Genomic DNA, 25,483 nt, shown 5'->3' on the forward strand with positions numbered 1-25,483 from the left:
CTCTCTCGGGTTCATCTTATTTATTCTCTCTATAAATATATATGATTTTAAAAGCGCGTTTTTAAATATAGACACACACACACATATATATATATATAACATATCTGGAGTCGGTCGGTGCTTATGGTGCATGAGATTTCTTGTCGTTGGGTTTTGTTCCTCTTTGCTTCCCTGCTGCCCATCAGAGGGTGAAATTCTTTCTCTCCCCCCCCCCCTCCCCCACTACTAACCCTCTCCCCCACCCCACCCCCACTGCTCCCGAGTGTGAAGTGTGTGGAGTGCTTTTCGGTCAAGTAAAAGAGAGTAGAGAGAGACGAGTTGCTGCATTGCAGCCCTCTCTCTCTCTCTCTCTCTCTCTCTCCCCCCCCCCCCCCCCCTCCTCCTCTCCTCTCCTCCTCCCCGGGAATATTCTCTACAATGGCGACTCCCAGTCACAGCAACAACTCCAGCAGCTCAGCCCAGCAGCAGACCAGTCAGCAGCAAAGCAGCACGACCTGCATGCAGGGTAAGCTTTCCTTCCCCACCGCACTCTCACTCACACCCACTCTGGTGTTCACCGAATGGGCGATAGGTGTGTATTTTTTTTTTACCCCCCCCCCCCCCCCCCGCCACCTTGATGTAAGATCTGTTATTTCCACCTTTCAAATTTCTTTCCCCCTTTCTCACCCCGGTTTTGGAATGCGCTCTTTCAAGTCAGTAGCTGACTCTGGGTTAGCACAGCCTTTCAAATCGAGCTGTGTGTGTGGGGGGGGTGGGGGGGAGAGGGCTTTACGATTAGGTAAAAATATACTTTAAAATTGGCAATTTAAAAGTGAAACGCAAATCTAGAGGTTGTGGCTTTGTGCCTTTAATGTTGTAACGTGATTGCCAATACGTTCAGTGCAGTATTTGTCGTGAGTCATTTTTTTTGTTTACAGGAATTGTATTGCGTACTGTAGTTAGTATTTTCGTATCTTTAGCCCTTTTAAGTATTAATCTTGAGGCCAGAGTTGATTTGCCTAAGTAACTACGTCATTGTTTCCCCCCACTGGTTTTGTTTTTTACTCTATTGTATTTGTTAAATTGCAGTATTACCTTTAAAAATGTAATTGTTCCACTTGACTGCTGAAAAGCAAGATGGCCATTCAAACAAAAATAGACTTTCAGTGCCACAAAATTGCACGATACTCTATAGAGTAATTTTATGACTACTCGACAGTAAGTTTTACCATGTTTTTAAGATTGATGTTTTTGTCTCCGTTTCTTGATGGTAGATGGAAATGGTATTAATGGTAAGATCATCGATGCCATTTCTATCTTTAGTTATGGTAACTATAGGGTTAATCTGTTACAAAAAAACAAATCCAATTTGCAAATACTGTACAGGGTAGTAATGAAAGGAATTACTAAAATTATAGGTAAAATTATTTTATGTTTGTTTGGTTTGGAATGTACCTCAATTGACTGCAACAAATTAAAAATCTTTCCCCCCCCTTAATTTGCGTGGCATGCCCTGGAGGTAACGATATTTGTTAAAATACTGGCTTCTGCAAATTGTCATTCATTATTTTTTTGGTGATTTTATAAAAATCACAGGAAATATTGCAAAGAATTTTGGTAAACAATGATAAGCTATGTTATCGTTCAAAAGACAAAATGCACAGAAAATTTAGAAGGGTGTAGGATATTTCCTAGTAATATGTTGCCAAAAAAAACATAGTAAGTCATATGATGGGTGCACCTTCAGGTTCCACATCCTTGTCGTAATAATGTGCATACGCCACTCCTGGCAGAATCTGTAGGTGATCAGCTCTGCAACCGCAAATATTGTTGCTTTAAAACCATCTTTGTTGAGCAGCCATTGAAAAAGCCATTGAGCCATTATTTCTTTCGACTCCCCCAAATGTAGTAAAGGGATTGATTTCTGTGTGGAACCTCTATCGTGCTGAGAAGGGTAAATCAGTGAGTGGAGCACTGTGGGCATGGCTCACATTTCAGTTTTTTTTGGTTAGCCGGGTGACTGACATGTGGAAACTCATCGCCATGCTTAAGAGCATCCAAACCAAGCTGAGATTTCCACACATCCCATCTCACATGGAAATTCCAGAGATAGATTGATGGAATCGAATGCGCACGCCCTCCCTGGAGGGATGTATCCTGCTTATATAATTCCGGAAAGTATTAGACACAGGTTGGCAACAGTCAAGGCCTGGGGACCCTGGAGTGTCCAGTTAGGACCACCCTCCCCGTTAGGGCTTTGCCTTGCAGGGTTAACAGCAGCTAAGTTGGATGATTCCCTGCTCCCAGTGACATGTTTGCTTCCAAGTTTTGCCAATGAGCCAGGGTGGCTGTGCTGTCATCATCGGTGCCCTGGAGTACTGCATACCCTCCTGGCCCGGGACCGAGACCGCCAGAGTGCTGGCTCAATTACGATATTCTGGCAGTTGTATGGAGCACAGTGGTTGTACCAAAGCAGCAGTATGTAACGTCAATGAAAATTATTAGATACAGAGGGAGTGATTTCAAAGCTTTAATTTTATTTGGGGTTTGGGATGTTATAGATTGAATGTTTTAGTGTTCTGAGAACCATATGGTGAGATATCTATTTTATACTCCTGACTTGAAACCTGCTATATAAATGCAGTTTGTTGTTATAATTACTGTAGGTAATCAGTTTTTATGAACATGGATTGTACTAGACTGACATTTAGATTGGTGTATCCATGTGCAGTGTATGTAGATGTGAAAATATTTAGCTCTGGAAGTGGTATTTTTGTCATGGTTTTATAGGATTATTTTCTGTGTTGATGGAGGTTTTGTAAAATAGAGAAACAAGAGGGAAGTGATTGTACATGCCTTGGTTATGTGAAGCCACGTGTTTTCAGGTGACAATATTATTGCTGATGTGAAGGCAAATGATGATTAATCATGAGTGGATTGCAGAGAGCAAATCACTTGATACATGGCAAATATAAAAGCTCATACATCAGTTATCAAAATAAAGTTGTAGAAACTGTATAATGATTCATACATACTCTTTGGTTAAATATTCAAATTATCTGTAGTATTTACTATTTCATATTGTGTCAATTAGACTCCTTTTGTGTCAATTTTTACTCAGTGCGACTGGAATATTATAGTAAGAAGACATTTTATATTGTGTACATATCTAATGAGTTAACTGACTCCACAATGTATTCATTCTTTACACACCTCTGATTTGATTTGGATGATTTTTGTTTTCTTTTGTATGATATGACATTGATTTACAGATATGTTATTCCCAGATATTTAGCTTAAATGCCTTGGTTTCTGTAATTCACTCCCAAATCCCTTCATCTTGCACCTTTTTTCTTGTCTTCAAAACCCTCTAAATCTCTTCCATCATGCTTTTGTCAGTATCCTCAAACTCCTTTTCTGCTCCATGACCCGATCAGCTTTGTAAAATACTTTGAGAAGTTCTTTCTATCTGCAAGATGGAACAGAATATTTTTAAGGTGTTATTATATGTAATGGTAGCTCATTGTGAATCTGGTCAGTTTTCAGTTTTTTTTAAAAAAAAGTAGTGTTTTAACACACTTGCTTTAGAAAAACGCAAGGTTATTATGACATTAATCACTCTTGATAAAATCCCAGCCGTGTCTCAGGTCACACTGTCAGTTTTTAAATCAGAATTATAAATGTCACATGTTGTATCAGTTAGGTTACTCCATTACTATTTGCAAGACGGTTCTGGTTGATGGAAGAGAAAATATTTTCTGTATTGATGTCATAGAACAAACCAATTTAAACACTTTCGTTGATTGCAGAATTACATTTCCTAACTCATGAGCTAAGGTTAAAACAAATTCACTCAGTCTACTAATTGATCATGAATGCAAATTTGATTCCTATTTTAAATTACACATTCTAACTTATGAAATCATCCTGTTTAGGCTCTTTCTACGCCTTCCCAAAAGACCCGAGCATAATGCTTTGTCATTTTTGTGCTTCGTGGAGGAGAGGTTTTGTACTTCATTCTTTATTTTGCTACCACGGCTGTTTATGGGACATTGCTGTAAGTAATTGGCTGCCGTGTTTCGCCCCCGAAATAAACTCAATTCACTTTACAGTATATTCTATGAAGCACTTTGAGACATCTCGAAGACGTGATAAGGTGCTATATCAAATTCAAGCATTAATATTGACTGTGCTGTTAGTCAGTGCCTTTAAACTCCCCTCCTTATCACTATTGTGAATGAAGCTGGCACAGATTGGCTGCTGTGTTTGGCTACATATCAGCATTCTACTATATATTGTATACAGTTTTATTATTTACATCTAGATCATCATCATCCCATTCTCTATATGCATCGTTTTATTAATTTGAGGTCACGTTTACCTTGTTCGGGTGCAAGGAAATGGACCAACCTGCTTTCACAAAAATAGCTTTCATTCCTCATTTGATCTCAAATTTGTACCTCATTCAAATTAATTATCAGCTGGTCTACTTATTTGCTGGAACTTTGTTGGCCTGGATTAGTTGCCTTATTTGCCTATTCATTTTCTATCAATTATATTTTGTAATGCTTTTGAGATACAGTACTTAATTTTACACAAAAGCTGCTCTAAAAGTGCACTGTGTCTTTGACAAAGTGCAGTGGATCATCTGTCATCTAGTAAAAAAAAAGGTTCTTATCAGCAGAATTTTAATCACCTTGAGAGAAACTGACATTTGAGTTACTTTGTAGTCAACCTCTTCAGTGGAACAAATTACAGTAGATCTCATAGTAATTTTTGGTTGTCAAGTATTCTATTTTTATTTCTGCAGTTCTGGTATTATTTCAGTGTCACAATTGACCTTATCCAACTGAAGTTGAACAATATATTGCGGTGCAAGAACATCAATGTGTAGCTAGCCAACTGAAAGGGGTAGAAATAAAATGTCTGTTCCCACACCACTGCAGCGTGTGAGATGTAAATGCTGGGAAATGATATTTCTGAAAGATTTTTTAATGCGAAGATGTGAGTGTGCAGACTGATGATTGGGTTCATTTGGAAATATAAGTAGATAAGCTATCCTACTGAGATATGGTACCGTATAGATTGTCTTGGGTCTTACAGGTATTTGAAATTTTGCAGCATTTATCACCGATATAAAATGTACATTTTTAATGACTTTTCAGTACCTACTGAGATACTCTATGCTGTATATTAGTTTTCCCCTTTGTTGTTTACAAACTCTTCTGTTTCTGCGCATTTATACTTGTAACTGTTGGATGACGTTATCTTGCACCTTACAATTCTGTTTTTTTCAAGATCCTTACTAATTTGACCTTGACTTCTTTCTCGCCTATAAACAATTCTCCCTTTCCTTGCTTGCTAGTATCCTCACAATACACATTTTGACACTTAACGGGTTGTCTATTTATTACTGTCCTAGGAGTTATTTACAAGGAACAGTTACTGGTGAAGTTGCATCATTTATGTTCACTTCAGCTTGTTTTGGCTCAGTTCTCCTGAAATCTTCAGTGTATAGTTAAGTTGAGACATTCATGGGGTTAGGCAGATTGTTGCAAGTGGTAAAAGGTTGGGGTTCTCCATCAGCAAATTTGGCCTGGTTGGTAGACTGATTTTATTAGTGGACCTTTACAGAAGGGTTTGTCTTTGAGTCAAAGCTCAATTATACCCAAATACAGAGACTGTATTTGGGTATAATTGAGCTTTGAGGTTCTTTGTTAGAAGACGGATTCGATTTGAGAAGTTGAGTGTTCATAAACTGATTTTCATCTCTGCTGACAGTTGCTTATTTGCCATCAACTGCAAATAGGTTTAAATTGCTGTAACGTTCTTCTTAAAATTCCTATAATGGCAGCATGTATGTCCTTGCAGACTGCAAAATATTATTATTTAAAGCGCTATTATTGTAAGCCTTGTAGCCTTGAAATTATAATAATTTCATTCAAATTTGCTTCTTATATTCTTAGCTTGTCTGTGCATGCAAACTGACACTCAAAATCATAGAAGGCTTTTGAGTGTCTTTCATTACTATAGGTTCAGTATTTCTCAGTGTCTATCATTATTGTGATTCTTGATGACTCCAAGGGAGTAACTCTCCTTTACATCTCTTCCCCGATATAGATTGCGATTTTAGCCACGCAGTATTTTGGTGAATGTAATGGTGGTCATGTGAAAATTTGTGCTGCAGACATTTTTCACTGTGATTTCAGAAAAGCAGAGTTCGATTGATGGCATTTCTGTACAATTTTACATAGGGAAATAGGGATTATAAATCTATGTTTGGCTTTTCCAAATTTATCTAGAAGAAGAATTTTAGCTGCATGCAGGGTGAAATACTGAAATAAAAACAATGTGCTGGTTGGTGATTGGTCAGCATTGCCAAATATGTTAATATTTTTAGAGCATCTCTTCAATAGAATTGGAAGGATTTGTCTGGAGAAGCCACTTTATAGGATTGAGGATGGTCAAGCCAAGAAAACAACCATTAGAAAGTCAAAAATTGAATTAATTGCAGAGAGTAGAACATTGTATTTGTTAATATGAAAGGGAAAAAGAGTGACCACAACTTTGTGTTGTGAATGCATACATGCCTTTTCAAACCTAGATGAAAGAACAAAACTGTTGATACAGGACACATTGGTGGTTATAGGTCGATGTTAGCAATGAGTACAATTTGAGGAAATGAATTAATAATACTAGGCAAGAAGCATTTTTTTAACATATTTTTTGAAGTGTGAGTTACTAAAGAAACCTGGTTGGTGACTGTACAGATTTATTTTTTACTTTGGATGAATCTTGGTAACAGTGCATTCTCCAAGTTAAATTTAAGGCAATAAGAAAAGCAGCTATTTTGTGTCAAATTCGAAGGCATTTTTCCTAAGGTATTGACTTCTGCATACACCTGGGGCAGTAGTGGCATGATCTGAAAGCGGCAGTTTGTAGTTGTGTATGCAATGAATGGAAGGTTTGTTTGGGGAGAAGCTCTGTATGACAAGTGCTATTGAACATGAGCTTTTCTCGTCATATTTTTGTTTCTATTGCCATGCACCAAACATTGCTGCTCAATACCAGCAGCTTTCTGTGATTCTCCTGCCTGAGAATCAGCAAAATGCTGTAGCTAATCAGCAGTTTGATTATTTCAGAATATCTGATTATTGCTGTATTGGCAGCAATCCAGGTATTCTTAGTGATCTTATGTTAAAGTTTGTGCTTTGTCATGTTTGCTGTTAGTAATATTATGAATACTGAAAGGTTTTTCAACATTGACCATCTTAGACATTAATGTTCCTAATTTGATCTTTGATCACCAAACTGTGTTGTCTGAAAGTCTACCGCTCAGTTTAAATGTCATAAAAGTTGGAAGATATATTTATGTATGTTGTTTAATGAAATTGGAATGACTGCTATTTTTTAGTAGTATTGTGTACTAATACAATACAAAAATTACATTTATAAAGCGCCTTTCACTTCGGGAGGACCTCCCAAGGCCCTGGCATCAGTAGTAGTGAGTATTAAACGCTCCTGTTATTGCAAAACAAGTAGAATTGCGAAATGTGCTTACTGTGTTGTGATGTCAAGATCAGGTACTCGTATACAAATCAGAATAGAAAATAGTGGGAAGTCTGGCAAGACCGTTGAGTGGCTTCAGTTCTCAGACTCGGATCTTTGATCATCTGGATTTTTAAAAGAAGAGGTTAAAACATGCACTGTTTGCCACTAAGAGATCCAGAGTCACAGTTCTGCCACCATAAAATTGCCAGAAGTAGTGGGAGGAGGGTGAAATATTCTGTCAGATATTGCTGAGCTTGTTAGTTGAGACACTTGTCAGTTTGATTTCATGAAAAGCAATGTGATGTTTATCTGTTTTTGGACTGTTAATGGTAATTGCGAAAGATAGAATTGAGTGAGAGGTTGTCATCAGTTTGAAGCTCTTATCAGCTGAATCTGGTAAACCATGTTTGTGGGCTCAAGAGATGAAAGATGAGTTTATAGCCAATATGGAAAGGAATAACGGTGTAAACTTAAACCTTCAATTGCTTTGCGATGTGAAACAGTCTAAATTTTCCCTGAAATTTCTCATGAAGGAGATGTGGCTGCTAAATTGATTTAATCTTTTCTTTTAGACCATCCAAAGCAGTAAATGTTTTTAGGATGTGGGGGTGGGGGGGCATGTATTTTATTATAACTGACCAAAGTCTACTATGTGAAATATAGAGGCACTTAACAATCGTGCTGTATGATATTTTACCGTGAGATGTATTCTTCTATTGTGCACTTTTGATCTTAAATCAGGAAATATAGTAGTAGTTGCTCAGCTGTCGCAACCTAAGCATCAGGTTCGACCTCCAACTATCCTTCCTCCCCCATATCCTGTCCCTCACCAGCACCGCTTTCTTCCACCTCCGACGCATCGCCCGTCTCCGCCAATACCTCTCTCCGAAAGCTGCTGAAACCCTGGTCCATGCCTTTGTCACCTCTCGACTGAACTACTCAAATGCCCTCCTCGCCGGTCTCCCCTCCACTACCATCCATAAAATCCAAATTATACAAAACTCTGCCGCCCGCATTCTCGCCCGCACCAAACTCCGCTCCCTGATACCCCAGTCCTTGCCAGACTGTACGGGCTGCTGTCCTGGAGAGGATCGATTTCAAGATCCTCACCCTTGTCTTCAAATCCCTCCACTCCTCTGCACCCCCTATCTCTCTGACCTCCTCTCCTCAAAACAGTGCCCGTTGCCTTCGTTCCTCCAGGTCTGGCCTCCTCCTCATCCCCCGAGTCCTCCGCTCCACCCTCGGCGGCCGTGCCTTCAGCCACTACTCCCAAGGCTCTGGAACTTCTTTCCTCACTCCCTTCGCCTTGCCCCCTCTTCCTATTTTCAGGTCTCGGCTGAAGACCTTTCTTTTCGACCGCACCTTTGGTCACCTTCCTCCCCCTCCTCCCTGGCTCGGCCCTGGGATCCGTTACTGTGAAGCGCTCTGAGACACCGTCCGCCGTGGAGGGCGCTATATAAATCCAAGTTTTTGTTGTTGTTGTCAATTGCCCAGCTGTTCATATAGGCTTCTTGCAATCAGTGACACCTTTAGGCTTGACTCTAAAGCATAGCCTTTTCTGATAGCATTGTTTTTGTGGTGTGCATTGTGGTGGAACATGCAGATGTCTTGTACGATTTTTAACATTGTAGATGTTTACCACAGTATTTGAACTTTTTTTTCCTAGTTGAGCGCATATTTTTCAGGTTGTCAATGGAGTTATTGCTTTGCTAAGTTGTCCTCCAATGTTTCAGACAGTTTGCCCAATAACTAGGTGTGTAGACTATACTAACCAGTGCTGTAGCCTGAAGGCAGAATTTACACAATGTGACTTTTATTTCACATGTCTATGTCTGGGGGATATTGGAGTGCATGTCTGGCACTTTTCCTGCCTCCCCCCTCCACCCTCCCCCAATGAACTCAGAAACTATGGACACTGCCTAGAGTTAGACAGGGTCACTATGAAATTTGTGTACCTTGTCTGTTTTTGTGTGAATAGTAGTTGTTCCGTTGATTGCTTATTCCTGCATGGATATGGGTCTCAGAAACCCTCTCAATGTGTGCCTACAGACTAAGCTGGTTATGCCATGTTCTCTAATACTGCTCCTTCCATAATCTTGCTCTTCAGCTGCTGCAAATAATGCAGTTGTTGTATTGCAACTTGTTGCTGTGGTTGGAGATCTGCTTTTGGCATCTTCCTCTTCACCGCAGCTGGGACTTGTTGATTTCTGCTTTCAGTTTTGCCCTTGTCCTTCCCTCACTTTTAGTAGATCTGCAAACAAAAACTTGCAGTATTTCCAAGTGCAGTACTTAGTTCTATATCTATGTGCATCTGCAACATCTTGTGGTGGTGAGTACTTTCGACAATGGTGGGCCACAGACATCATTCATGACAGTGGCCAAACGTGCTGTATGCTCAATTCTGGTTTCTTTGCACAATCTCAATTTCCACCTTAATTTGGAGAAATATTTGCAAATGGTTTTGTTTTTGATGGAACCTTTACTTATTTTGATATGTCAACACCGTTAAGATTATGTTGATTCAAATATTATACATATTTGAACAAAAGGCACTGTGTGATCTGAACTGAAGTTGTACGAACAGTAATCAAGCCAATTGCTTCTTAGAACCTACCATACCCTTTGTACCAGAATAAAATAGGCTGGCGAATGGGTTAAATTCAGTTGTGTATGACTGAGCACAAATCTATTCACTGCATCCTAACAGGAAGTTAAAATGGCCTCCGGAATTTTAGGGATGTTATAATCTAGTGTCTCGAACAGCTCATAGTGCCTTTCAAATCCTTTATCATTGTCCCTCAGAGGCGATTGTAACTTTCTGCTGTAATGTGAATACATTGTCCTCTGATTCTCTGTCAAATTGATCTGGATTCAAAGTTGTTCTGATGTTTGCTGAAAAACAGACTGAGCCAACTTTGGTTGATGATAGAACTATAGCTTTAGCTATAATTATTTACTATTTAAAAAGTCTTAACAATTGTTGTTTTGGCTCTATGTGCACACTGTATTAGTGGAAAGTTTGGGCGTAAAATAATAATAATAATAATCCTTGCATTTGATATAGCGCTTTTCACGTCGGGAGGACGTCCCAAAGCGCTTCACAGAATATACTGTAAAGTGAATTGACCGTATATTTGTGGGCGAACGCGGCAGCCAAAAGCTGTCTTTTTGCTGTAATTCAAATGTCTTCAGAGGCAGTTCTTCTGCCCCTGTCCAGAACATATCCAGTGCTTAGTTTTGGACTTATTTTAGAAGTTGATAATTTTGGCAGTGTTTTGTTGCTTATAGCTTCCTAGTTGGTTGAGTTTCACCTTACAGTAACATTGAATAGGGCTGCAGATTTGTAACCAAATTTTATCAAAAATTATCACAATAAATTTCGTAAAAGTCATGGGTTTAGGGGGAAATCTGTGAGGTTACAGATATGAAAATTCAACTATACCTCTTTAAAACGGGGTTAGGCTGCATACAGTGTTGCTAAGGAAGGCTGCTCAGCTGGTCAAACATACCTTATGTAATGCGTTTATTAGTTGTGTGAATTATGGAATAATTCGCACAACTATTAAAAATGTATTCAATATGCTGTATTAAAATCCCACACCCAGAAAAATGCCAGGCACAAAGAAAAGTTACGGACAAACAGAAAAATCACAGTAATCTTGACATTTTTGCCACATTGACAGACCCTCAGCCCTAATTATGAGGGAACTAAAAATTGTCAGTTTAGGTTTATGCTATTAGTGTTCTCTGTTTTATTGCCTATCCTTCCTTTCCTCTATCTCGCCACTAGAACCCAAGCCTTCATCCATTCTCCTCTGGAACTCCTCCAAAGCCATTTCATCTCGTTATCCTTTCCTGATTTTAAAATCCTTCTTTCTCTTAGTTCTTGTTTTCACCAATTTCTAAATTCCTAAACTCTGTTCAGTCCACCTCTCCCTTCCTTTAAGTTCTTTTACGCAAAAAGCATTATATAAATGCAAGGTTTCCTCCCACTACAGTTCTTAACATTCAATAACTCCCACTCCTTCCTACCCACGTTGAAGAGACCAAAAAGAAAAACACGCACTTCACACGCACTTTCTTAAATGAATAAACAAATTAAAAACAAGTTTTTAAAAATTTGCTGAGCTCTAGGTTGGTTTCCTATGCCTCTTGAGATCCTATGTAATGACAGGCTTTCTCCTCCAGATTATAATAATAATCTTTACATTTGAATCATGGAAGGCGTTATACAAATGTAATGTTGTTGTTGTTTCATGTCGGGAGGATGTCTCTAAGCACTCCACAGCATATATTGTGAAATATAGTGAACAAATTTTAATCAAATAACTTCGGTTTCTCCTTGCACCTGAAGACTAAATGTTCCAAGTTGTATTTTAGTGAAGCATTCTGCCACAGTGGTGAACTGCTCCTTGCCAGTAAAAACTGCCATTTTGTTAATGCCATCGAGAAAAGAATCATTCTGAAAGTCTGGTGTTGCCTGAATCTCAATGTGTCCCAAGAAGTTTGAGCAGTGTATACGGGATATATGATATTGTTGCCCTCTTTCAGTTGGACTGGCTGGCTTCACTTGTATACAGCTATATGCTATGCAATTACAGTATTGAGCCAAATTGGATTCAATTACCATGCTACAATTTTTTACGTAGAACGCTACTGCATTGAAACAGGCCACTCAGTCCAGCTTGTTTGTACTGGTGTTTACTCCACCAGAGCCTCTTCTCCCATGCCACCTGGACTGATTTCACTATTCCTTCTTCAGCTTTTATTGACCATGATGAATGCAATGTGTTTGCTACGAGGTGAGATTTATCTAGTGTTGTTAGAATTGTTTTTTTTTTAGCCTTGACACATATCTGAGTTTACAGTGAATGCTGGCAGGCTGTTTGACTGGGGAAGGGCGAGGGCACAGCACAGCTAAACCCCAAATCCATGCATTGTTGCATTCCAACAGGAAATACTGGAAAGCAGCAATGAGGAGTGGGAATTCTGACCTATTGGTGGCTAATTTCTTGTTCACTTGCATGTGCTATAGTTGTTGAGACCACTTTTTGCATCCCAACTGATGCAGAGATCAGCGAGCTCAGCACGAATACAGATTTGAATCTGCATCTTTCTGCTCCGTGTAGCTTAGTGCTCTTGTGCCTTTGCTGAATTGACCAGTGGGGTGGGTGGGATGTAGGGCAACCCTTCTAGTTTTTAGTTACAGTAGAGTTACCATTCAATTACTTGTCTGGTATATCATTTGCAGAATGTAATTTAAAGGAATAAAAAAATACACCAATTTGTTTGCAGGAAAGCTTTCATGAGTGCAGAAGAAACAGGTCATGTGTACTTTTTTTTAATCTTTGAGGCTTAGTTATGAAAGATTCATCCATAACTGCAGAAAATTGTTTATTGGATTCACAAAGTGTGCACTGGCAGTAGAATTTAATTGTAAAATTATAAATAATCTTAGATTTGATATAGCACTATTCACATTGGGAATACATCTCAGCGAATCACAGCGTATGCTGTAAAGTGGAATGACTGTATTTTGTGGGAGAATGCAGCAGCCAATTTGAGCGCAACAATGCCCTGCAAACAGCCATGAAATGAAAGATCAATCTTATCTGGGGGTTGTGGTTTGTTGGCCAGGACTTTGGATCACCCTTGGGCATAATTGTACCGCTTAATCTTCATATTTTGTATGGAAACTTTTCGTTAAGTACTTCAAAATCTGCTGCTCTATTGTACTTTTAAATATTGTCTCTAAATTTACAGGCTAAACCTCGCAAAAATATCTTCTGATAAAGAAGGTCTTTCGACCCATTTGATCTAGTCTTTTCAAATTGTAGTGAGAAGACTTCTCCAGCTACATAAGACTGAACAGTCAGAGTAGTCCGGTCGTGAATACTGGGAAGTTGAGCAGCATTCTAGGTCTCAATACTAATGTTCTTATGCCTCCATCTTTGTGTGTTTTTGTCAATACTCTAACCACATTATCACTGAATTATTAATGCAGTAATTGAGTCCTGGTCTGCATCATTTGTCCCCATTGCTGAGGAGAGATGAGATTTTCTACTGTTAAGGTCATTATTTAGCATCCTTGCTGTGTCTGATTGAGGTCGGACATACCTTGTAAATGGAGATAATGCAGATTTTCTGATCATGCAAATTTAAGCTGTTTTATTCCTGGTTTAGACTCCTCAGCCCTGGACAATATGATTTCATAGCGGGAAATATATATCCTCTTACTCACTGCTAATCACTTTACTGTTGGAAACATTAATACCTAATCTGTACTGTACTGTTGAAAGTAATTTATCTTGTAAGGTAGGATTGCATTTGCTGTGTGGCTCAGCATGGCAATCACATTCAGACCGAGCTCCTGTTTGAGCTGTCACAACTACTCTTGTCTAACCTCTGTAAAAACAGTAGGTTTTGCTAATAAAGTAGGCTTTGCAACATCAACAATTAAGAAGGCTGCAGCATATGGGCTAGATGTCACTGATTTTCACCCATTTGGCTCTATTTTTTATAATTTTGAATTAATTGATTATTGCGCGATGGCAGAGCTTAAGTGAAGAAACTAAAGGAAGAACAATCTACTACATCATAAAGAATTCAAGGGACTGCAGTAAAAGTTAACATTTCTTTGCTACAACAACAACAAATTACATTTGTGTAGTGCCTTTCATGTCAGGAGAATGCCCCAAACATTATATTCTGTGGATAGATACAGTTTTACAACAATCATTTATTTGGTTTTGGAACTACTGCTGTATAGCAAAATTATGCTGATTTGAGCTTGAATATTTGCCAGCTCAGTTTTTACATCCATGCCCCTTAAGCCCGCAAGATTGCACAGTGCATGCAATATTCTTACCAGAGTGCAATTAAACAAATGAGAAATGTTGACAGTAAATGTGCAAACATTTAGTGATTTAATGAATTACTTCAGCTTTGGTGGTTGGTTCTATCCTGAGAACTTAACTGAACACAATGCATGATAATTCAGTAATGATTCATAGACTTTTTTAATATACATTTGTTGTAGCTGAAAAAAAAACAATGGTTACAAACAACTTCATTTTTTTTAAGCTAATGTATTTTTGAAAAGATTGAACTGGTTAGGCAGGGTATAAATATACTTTTTCCATTGCAACCTGTTGCATCTGCTTGAGCATTATGTGTCAATTAAATTTATTACATTTGTTGTTGCATGTATCAGTGTTTTGGGTTCATGAGGATGTATAAAGAGAAGGTTATTCTTTAATGTTTTCATCCTCATTGAATTCAGTTCTCCACCTACCATCAGTTTAATCTACAGCCAGGTTCTATTGGAGGAAATTTTCAGATTGTCACTTTTAATAACACATTGCTTCATCCCATTACATGAATATCCTATCCCCTATCTTGTATCATTGTCTCTCAATGCCGTTTGTCCTCTGTCATTTTTGCCAACAAATCCAAATGTTCTTAATTGCCTTACTCATTTAAGCAGTGATAGGCACAATATTTGTCCTGTAAAGAGAAAGAAATTGGGCAAGGTTATATTCATTTAAAAAGTACGTGTTAAAACTAACAAAAATTAAAAATTCCTTTTTTTCCTTTTGTTAGTTTCAACGTGTACTTTTTAAATGAATATAACCCTACCCAATTTCTTTCTCTTTTATAGGACAAATATTGTGCTCAATCTGTTAATTTTTTTTGTTTTTGGTTTATTAAACACAGAACTGAAACACAGAAATCTGAAACAGAAGCCCTTCCTCAGCCCAGAGCAAGACCCAGAGGGGAGGAGGGTGGGAAAGTTGGTATGTGGAGGAGAACTTCATTCAAAAAATGAGGACTACTATACCTTTGGTGAGTCATCTTACCTTACCTTGTTAGATCTGGTCTGCTTCATGTAATCTGTCTTTCTTCAAAAGTGATACAACTTATGGAATGAAAGGACTTGCCTGCATTAAAGACATATTGGCGACGTTTTGTATATTTGGCAGGTTGGTTTAAAGTTCCAGTATTTTTTTCTAAAATCCTGGTAAGCACAAATGTAAGTCATGCATACATCTCATGATTTGGCAGAAAGGATATGAAAGCATGTGAGTTGAGAGAAATGGATTGAGTTTCATTTGATATTGATTTTTAGAAAATTACTTTGCACCCATTCTGACAGACTTGCAATAGTAGTGAACATTAGAAAAGTGGGCTAACTTGTTTACTTGTCTGTTATATCCTGCAATCTGCAATATGAAATAATTTTGGTGTTCCCAAACCCTCCCCCCTCCCCCATTTCTTCAGTTTTCTGTAAGTATGAGTAGGTTTTTGTTCTCAAAGTAGACTATTTTTGCTACTGAGAAATAAATAAAATACCTTTCTACCCCCATGGTCTACTTCTGGTATCACACGGCCAGTGTTTAATGCATTTCTCTCCTAGCTATGTGGCTTACCCAACCTCAAGTGCTGACCCAGTCGTCTTCATAGTTCCATGGAGCATGCCAAGAGGATTTGATCCCAACAGTCTGATCAAATGTGGTTCCCAAAAGCATTTAAATCCCCTATTGTTTGGACTTGAAGCTAATCACTAGTGTAATCCCGTATATGTTTTATATGTAATGTCTGTGTGTGAATTTGCAATGGGGACAGAAAAGGACATGGATCCTGTTCAGGAAGGTGAGAATACCTACCATTAAAGGTGTTTTAATATTGGAGCAAGCTTGGAGATTTGTATTTAAAATGTAATGTATTTAATGTGGTGATTTCAGTATTGCACTCCATATTCACGTAGAATCTGCTCATAAGAATGTTTCCCTATTGAGTAAAATGCATTCTTCGAAATGACAAAATCTCTCCAACAGGCTTAATGGGCTGAATGGCCTTCTTCTGTGCTGTAGATTTTTACCTATCCAACTACAACTATGTTTGTTTCGAAATCTGTCAAAATGTTGGGGTAATATTTTCCTCCATTGAGCGTTCTCATCAAAATATGAGGTGAAAACATGCAAGTGTTTTAGTCGGATGTTTTTCACTTATTAAAACCACTTTTTGCATTGTATTGTTTCAATTTTGTTTCTAAGGTATTCCATGATTGATTTTTGAAGGTGCGTAGTAAATGTAAATTAAAAATTTTTGGCTATATATTCAATTGCCGTAAAGGATTAGCTGGATGCAACTTAATGTGTGATGTTTGTGGCATTTTTAGCAGAGTAAGAAGTGCTCCTAGAACATGTTGGAAAGTGCGTGACCCTGCCATTGTTGCTTTCCACTTCTGGGATGTGGGGAAGGGAGAAAGCAGATGGCACAAAGAAATGAACTAACTTGATAGCTCTCTCGTATCTGGGTCTGAATTTTGTGGGTTCAAACTCGTGTCTGGACTAGAGCTCACTCTCTTGGCTGACACTTCAGTGGAGTGCTGCATCGTCAGAGCTGCTATCTTTCAGATGAAATGCTAAACCGAGGTTCTGCCTGTCCTACATGATCCAATTCAAAAAGAGCAGGGATTGTCTTCTGGTGTATTGGTCAACAGTCAACAAACAAGATAATAAATGTGGACATTCAAAATCGTGATCGACTGTGGGGCTTCCTGTGCACAAAATGGTGGCTCTATTTTCCGATTAAAAACAATTACTACTCTGGAATGATAAAACTTTTTGAAATATATTTTGACAGGATACAATGATTCGGATTATGTATGTACATAACTAATCACATTATTGACCTACTCTTTCCAAATACATTTGTATAGCAAAAATATCAAATACAAGATTAATGCTTTAATGTAATTCATGAATAAAAATGACTTGCTGTAAATTGGAAACCCTTCTGGACACAGCATAAAAAAGGCAACAAAAAAGATGGATTCGGTTTTTAATAGCATGCTTGACAGTATATGGCAGGACGCTTACCGATCTTACTACCGTGTAACAAATACAGTTGTAGAAAATTATTGTGTAGATTATTTCTAAAAAGTTTTTGTTTTCTCTGCTTTAGGGGTTGAGCTAAACTGCTGCGGAAAAGAGCAAAGTAAGCTCCAATTTTATGGTATTCTGAAACTTGCTTCTGACTCTGATAACTGGGTACTGGGAATCTCTGCTGCCATTCCAACTAACCGTTTGTAGAACTTTGGTCTAGCAAATATTGTATCTTCTTTCCTGTGATACAAATATTTTAGCTTCCCTCTACAGTATGTTTGTTTATAAATATATTATTTTTATGCAGAGAGAGACTCCAGAACTTAAGTACAAATTGTAAAGTTGGTATCTTGTCAAAATTAACTATAAGCCCTGGTGCATCATGTGCTTTTGTTGAGATTTCTTGGCAATTCAAGAAATTGTAATGCTAATACATTAATTGTAATGCTAATATGTTAGCATTTACATACTTCACTGAAATATTGTGTAATTTTCATTGTTTATCAGGACTGAAACAAAGGAACATTAGTTTTGCAACAGTAGAGCCATGGAATGATACTGCACAATGTCAATTTGATCACAAATTTTTAGTTTTGAAAACCATCAAAGCCTTTTTTTTTGTTTGCACAGAAATGAAATTACCAATATTACTCTTTTTACCGAACAATACACAAGTTTCATTGGCATGCAGAAACAAGGGAGGAGAGGGGAATTTCAGAACCTCACCATCACATTTTGTTCAAGGATCTACCTGAAACTGATCTGTGAAAGGGTTTCATATCTGAGGGAAAATCAGAATTAAGTTAAGAATTTATGTAAAGTAACTAGTTTAAAGATGAATGATTCTCACAACCCCAGTTCCTGGAACAGTAGGATTTATTTTAAAGTATTTTTTCATTAATTTTCTCCTGAATTGATCTGAATGGCAGCAGTTTAGACTGCTCACTTCTCTCCCTACCCTAAACAAAGTCAACATATCTGAAAATAACTCTGCCTTTATAATTCAAAACTGCCCAATATTTGCTACCATCAATATTTAACAAATTAGTTCCTAGGATTTTCGTTTGCCATTAATTAGCATAACTACAGTGGAGATACTTTGGTTAACCCTTTGTTTTGTTGAATAATGCAGCTTTCCGGTTGCAACTTTGTTGTATTTATCTCTGGGCATTACAAATGGTGCAATTGGTTGATTACATTTCTGTATAATAAACCCACCTCCACTGAAAGGTTTCTTTGGTTTTCAATGTTTAATTGCAGGATGTTTTTAATTTCACTACTTACATGTCACATTAGATACACTGGAGATGTTAACACCAATGGCTTCCTGTTGGTTGATCCAAACATGTAAAAGAATGAATGCCCTGTGCTCTCAAATATTTGGCGGCAGTTTTAAGTCAACGTTTACAATTAAATTAGATATATAAGGAAGGGAAGAGTGCTTAAACCTTGGAAGCAATTGAAGTATGTTCCTATCCATACTTAATTTTTCATACGTAATATCCAGTTTTGTGAACGACTGCATGTAGGCTTCTAATATCGCTGCACTGCATTTGTCTAACTTATCTTGAAATAGATGTTAACAGCTGGTTGAGGGTTTTATGCCTCTCTCTCTCCAATTGGTGCTCGGTGAGGATTTTATTTGGGTAATGAAGGTGATGATTCCAGTGCTGAGGTGTGGATACTGTCTACTAGTGTGCAAGCTAAAGATAGCAACTGTTTGTGTGCAGCATAGGTGAGGTTTATCTGGATAAGATGCCATCTGGTGGCTTATGTTCAGTATCAGTTTCCATTGACCCCCACCCCACACACACACAGCCATACATGAAATTTAAAAAAAATCAATCCACAACTGTGTGCAATTGGCTGCCGCAAAATTTACAGTATGTTCTGTGAAAGCCAATATACCAAATGCAAGGATTATTATTATACATGTACATGCATGCACAGGCATAGGTTCACTTACACGTTCACCCATGCACGCAAATACATGCACATTACTTGCAGCATTTTAAGTGAATCGTCAGTTTTGTTTTTATTGACATTGACGTGTTGCAGTTGCCTAAGAACAATTAACTGTCTGAAAATGTTTCTGAGCTGAATGTAACTTTTGATGATTGCAACATCATAAATGTTTACAGGGAACTCTTAGTTGCAGCTTCACACCAACAAATAAAAGTTCAGGTCGAAAGCAATTCAGGAAGACTTATTTTTAGCTGTAGCGCATTTGACACTAACTGAAGTATTCAAAGCTGAAAATGTATTTCCAAGAACTCAGCCTAGGGTTTCAAATTAGTGGCTGTGAAAGTGGTCAGAGCAGAATCCTTTAACAAAGGTATTTTATGCACGAATTATCACTGAATAAATAGATTAGTCCACGTCCATTGATGAGGCCTTTATCGTTAACCATGTCGGAGTTAATATAAATTGATCTGTGTGCATTGTCTGTATGTGAGCTTTATCCAAGGCTAACAGTGAATGCTCTGAGCTGCATAGAGCTGTTTAATTTCCCTGAGCTATCTGATTTCAGTCAGGTTATTGCTGTGTGGGTTCATTAAAATTGGCCTCAGTACCCCAAATAAATAAGGAAAAAAATGCTGCTTGCTATCAAGTCATCCCAGTTGGAGGTCTTCTTGTAATGTTTCCATAGCCTCACCTCACACTACCTTGCAACCTTATTGCCAGTGTTGCTCCCTCTGCTCGGCAAACATCAGCCTGCTTCATATACCCCAACCATCATGGCCCGCCATTCTGCTCCCACTCTCTGGAATTTCAACCCAGAGTTCCTCCATCTTTTAAAATTTGCCTTGATACCTCACTGCATAATTTTAAATTGTTGTCGAGGACATGATCGATTTCAATTGTAGTGCTTCCAGGTATTGATAATCTACTAACGCTCGGTTTTTGTGCCTCAAATATGAATAACTGCTGTTTGCAGAAGATACTGGCAAATCGTCAATGCCAATGGAACTGTACCCTAGTACAACAATAATCTGCGTTTATCTCTTTTTTTTCTGTGTTTCTCGATCATTCTGTTTCTTGTTCTGACTTTCTCTTTCTCTCTCCCATTCCTAAGGCTAAACAATAGATTGCTGAATGCTCACCTTCAGGTTGCTGGCTCACAGTAGTGATGCACAGATAAATTCCTAGTAACTTCACGTATGTGTGCAAGTGGTTTTGCCAGTATTGTAGAAATGACACGGATCCCAATTTTTGATATGTAGATATGTGGATAGTTGTCGGGCTGATGTGGGGTGTTGTACTGTAATCATCTCTTTCAAGTCTTACAAAAGAAATGAGATTTCACTGTAAAAGGACAGTTGTTGACAAAGTCTGTGGTTTTTAAAATCAGCCTTCAAAGTGGCTGGTGCTTGACTATGCTCTTAATTGGGAACATTTTGAACTTTGGTGTTTGGCACTTTCATAATAGTTATAACCCTAATAGTTATAACCCTATAAGATCAAATTTATTTTAAAATCACAAGAATTGGGGAACAAAACCAATTATTGTACAGAGGCTATGAACTAATCTGAACTTGCAGAAAGGTGTAAGATGGAACAGAATAAACCAAATTGCTCAGAACTTGAAAATATTTGGTGCAATTACTGTCCACCCAAAAGCAGAATGCATTGAAATTAAAGATCATTTTGGTGTGGTTACACCATTCCACTGCAGCCGAGCCAGCCTGAGTGGTGGCTTTTGCACAGGGATTATTTTGAGGAGGTTGTCTCTCTCACTTTGGCTTTGCACTGGCTGCTTATTGGAACTGGTGCATTGCCACCAAGTTAGTTTCTAATTTTAGAGAAGGCCAAACTTTAGAAATGGCACCTGGCCGGGAAGAGAGCACAAAGCATCAGCTTTTAGTTTGATCTCTGCCTTTCCCTAGATTTTAGGTTTGGGCTGCAGCTCTACATTTTACTGAAGGCTGATTTTCTGAGTGTAACTTGGCAACATCAACTATTTGCAGTGAGCATCCAGGTTTTATTGTTGTTGGTATTCTTCTGTTTTCAAAGTAGCCACAGATACTTTGAACAGTGGGTGTTCAGCTTTAGCTGAGCGTTCAGACCCCGAAGGTAAATACTGGTAGTCATTAATATATGACTGGTATACTGGGTGTGCAGATCAATCAACCCTGGCAATGGCGGTTTCTACAGTGCACTGGATGTTTGTCACTAAAGTCCTGATACATATCAGCTTTTAGTGCAATGCTGTTAAATTAACAGCAAACACAACTGAAGAGAGGCAAGCCTCTTATCAGTTATGTTTGCTGTTAAACATTGACTTTTTTAGAAATGAAAACTGCTGCCAAAATGTCTCATGAGTTGGTGTTGATGGTCATCCAGCTGTTCCTCTGGAGGTATTCTCTACATCCTAAATATTTAACAGGTTCCTCACTTCAATCACTACCCAATGACTCCCTTCCCTGTACACTTTAGGTGAGAACAGCATCGAGTTCGTCTGACTTTTATATTTATTTATGTACATTTTAATTTGTTTCATGTATATGTGTGTTTTTGTGTACATGTATATAAGCACACTAACCCACTCAATACAGACTGAAGATAAAGACTGGTTGCTTGGCGAGGCACCAGGGAACTGCCAGTGTTTGGGAAACTACTCATCATGTATTACCAGCTATAGGAGCAAAAGGGAGGAACTGGAAAAACAAACTCTTTAATGAGTTTAACAGTGTTCTGCTGAACATATTCAACAACCAGCCCACAGGCATAAAAAGAAATGTTGCTATGCTCATATCAGCTGTTCTAAATGTATAATCAATTAAAAATTCAGTAGCGCCACGTTACCATACTTTGGACAAAATAAATTAATCATTGCATTCACACTAGTTTATTCCTACAAATCACAACAAATGTTGCATGCCCTTGAACAGAAAGCAAACTTTAGCAAATTTATGGTTTATAAAATATTTTTGTCCCAATTGATTCACAGTATTCTATTCTAAAAAAAATGTCATTGCAAAATAGCAGCATTGATATGTTTGATTGTTTTCCTTCTGCACTGTGTTGGCTGTCCATTGGCTATCCTTGAGTAAGAAAGAGTCCATGGCCATGAGTTTTCTAACAGAATCTGTTGTGTCTAATGCTGGAATTGTCAATTTGTATCTGGATTATAAAACTAGGGATAATCATGATAATAAACTCTTGACTTAACTGTAATTAAAATGCCATGCATGCTTCTTATTGCTTGAAATATTTGTGAGGGGGAAAAACATTTTTCTTTCCTAACACATGAGCTGAGAATATTCTATAAATAAGTGCATAACCAAGGTCAAAAAGAAAAGAATGGTGCGATCTAAGAAAAGCAAGACTTTTTTGTGATTGTTTTCTGCTTGATCCTGAAACTCTGCAGGCTTCTTAAAGGAGTAAAGAAAAGTTGGGGATTTTTTGCAAAGATGCAAATGTTACTACATTAGTGTTTAATTACAATCCATGCAAGTACTTTTTTTTTACAAGCATGGAGGGCCCAGCATGTGGTATGGTTCAAATAAATAAAATAAAAATGCTTTACTTTGATTTTCAGTTCCTCTCCAATTCTTTTAAACAGTAAAACGCAAAGCATTGAAGCTGAATTTTGCCAACCCAGCCTTCAAGACAACGGCAAGACTTACGTTGAATCCTTCAGGAGGAGTTCACTTCCAGAATCCACACATGTGAGTAAAGTTTATGATGTAATGTTTAGAAATTAGTACTTTTAGCATTCTGAAACAAGTGGTCCTTTTTTACATCCCCTTTATACTCTCTCAGCTGTTCACTGGGTTCCAGCAGAGAGGACGAGTCTCTTGTGGCTTGTAAGCATTTACCTCTAGGCCAGTTGGTCAGAAATGCTCTCGTGAAAACTGAGGTGGAAACCAATTTGTCTTTCTTGGCACATTATATTGCCCTTTGCTCAGTGCTATGCTTGTCCTGGAACACGCGTAGTGTGAGTGTGCCGGAGTGTAAACGTTTGCCATAACCGGAAGTTTACTGCTTTAGGCATAATTGCTTGTGCTATAAATTCATCCCTCTACCATTGAGGATGGTAGAAGCCACCATTTTGTCTATGCCATGCGGTTTATTACTGGCTGTGTTAAGTTGACTGTCGCAAATTTTTGTCTTATTTCTCATGTTTTATAATTTGTTGTATTAAGTACTTCCTTTATTTTAAACAAAGGATTTGCAAAGCATGAAGATTTTAGTATTGCAATGTTATACTTTAGTGGATGGACAACTAGGCACTTGGACTTGTATGCTAACAGATCTTCCTAGTGGCACCAATGTGAGATTCGCAGCACAACCTTACATCGTATCACAGGATTCCTCTAATCCTGGGTCATTCATTTTGGTTTACAATGTGATTAAGGCTGGTGGAAATCAAGTTTATTATTTTGACAGATATAGCTGCATTTCTTTTTCAATTTTAGATTTTTAGCAATGTTTTCTACCAACCCTAAAGATTATCTTAGTTAAGTACTGTAGTCTGCTAGCTGCGTAGGTTTTTTTTTTGCCCTTCATCAGTGAGTATTTTATTTGAAATGTGGTTCATGGATTGGATTGGTAGCTCGAACGGTTCAGTGCTGGACTTTCAACTAGCTCAGAAGGCTTGTTCACAGAGTTCAGATATGCAGGCTTCAGTTGCATTAAGGTTTTTTTTGTCAGCTGAGTCACCGGCTGAAATGTTGTGCAGAGCGAAATGTACAGAGCTCCAGAGGGCCTGTCCTGGCAAGCAAGAACTCATTTCCTGTTGCCTGCTGCTGCAAACAGTAATGCAAGCACACAAGGGGATGGACTGTCAACCCTATGAGCATGTGGAGTGTGTTCTGGCTGTCTTTAAAAAAACATCATTTGGGAGGAGAGAAGAAACGATTTGCAGTCTGTGAATGTATACTTTTGTGGGAAACTACTGTACATTCCAGTGCAGTAAAAATCCTTCAAAGTGAATGTGCCAGTAAAACCTGAAAAGTGATTACTGCTTTAAATGTACATCAGTTCTTTGAGCACTTATTAAATACATACCTGTAATATCCGCAAATCCTTTGTTTGTAAACTCTATTTTCCATATTTGAATTGAATTCCATTTTGTCAGATAGCAAACCTGCTAGTATAGTAAATCAGATGTTTTGGAATTTTTTTTTAAATTGTCTTATGAAATTGCTTATATATTCACTTTTCACATTTGAGGGAAAACTGCTTCTATTATTGGGGCTTTGAGGTAAAATTCTTCCAAAATGCAGTCGGTGCTTTTGTTGAGCAGATGTTGCTCGATACTGCTTCAATGCATTTGCATTCATCAGAATTTCAGCCAGTGGCTTCCATGTTTCTAAACGCTGTCTGAGCCTCTGCAATAAGGACTAACTGTTTAAATTCTTGTGTGCAGATTGTGACGTAAGCAGGTTTTCTGCTCATTAAAATCTTTCAGGTTCTTTCTTTTCCTCCACAGAAAGTTTAATTGGAAGCCAAATAAGCTATTGATCTTAGCTGGAATGCAGGGAATTTAAATGGGCTTGAGAAATGTAGCAGAGTTTGGTGTATTATGCGAACCTTCACATTTCAATTAACAAACCTTTGAGCACCTGGATCCATCAATAACTTTCATTTCATTTAATAACTAACTCCAAATTCAATGCACTTCATGTTACAATATGATGATTGCTGCTTCTAATCTAGTGGGAATTTTTATAAAGTTGGAAGCAACCCATTTTTGGTGCGCCAAGCTCATCAGACCACATCATTGAAGTTCTCAGATGTGAAAACCCTTGGGCAAAAAAAAATTATTTCATATATTTGCAAACAATCAATTGGCTTAGTAAGCGTAAACTTAATTTGACAATCTGCTTGCATCTTTTGAAATAGAAAATATAGACAGCAGATGTTTTATACTGACAAAACTGTTGCATTGTAAATTGATTTTTATTCAAAAAAATGTAAAGCTACATTGAACCACAATTTGTTGGGTAGTCTACTTTAGATGTTTAAAAGGAAACAGTGATAGACATTTAAAAAGAATTTGTAACAAGGGTCTTTTTTCCTGGGGGGTGGGGGGCAGGAATGGTGAAGATAACGAG

The 25,483-nt window shown here is 38.0% G+C and overlaps 1 protein-coding gene across 3 annotated transcripts in view; it reads left to right on the plus strand.

Annotated features, from left to right (window-relative positions):
- The first annotated feature begins 362 nt into the window (after positions 1-362).
- Positions 363-25,483, plus strand: part of map2k4b (mitogen-activated protein kinase kinase 4b) — a 46,045-nt gene continuing 20,924 nt past the window's right edge. For 2 of the 3 annotated variants that reach the window (XM_042342347.1, XM_007888862.2), the window contains exons 1-4: positions 363-505; positions 15,247-15,375; positions 17,500-17,532; positions 22,987-23,092. In XM_042342347.1, coding sequence (XP_042198281.1) covers positions 418-505; positions 15,247-15,375; positions 17,500-17,532; positions 22,987-23,092 — 356 coding nt within the window. In that variant the 5' untranslated portion in view covers positions 363-417. The remainder of the gene's footprint in view (positions 506-15,246; positions 15,376-17,499; positions 17,533-22,986; positions 23,093-25,483) is intronic. The other variant, XM_042342348.1, reaches the window with a different exon arrangement.

Source organism: Callorhinchus milii, unplaced genomic scaffold (assembly GCF_018977255.1).
Source record: "Callorhinchus milii isolate IMCB2004 unplaced genomic scaffold, IMCB_Cmil_1.0 Scaffold20, whole genome shotgun sequence".
Taxonomy (NCBI): domain Eukaryota; kingdom Metazoa; phylum Chordata; class Chondrichthyes; order Chimaeriformes; family Callorhinchidae; genus Callorhinchus; species Callorhinchus milii.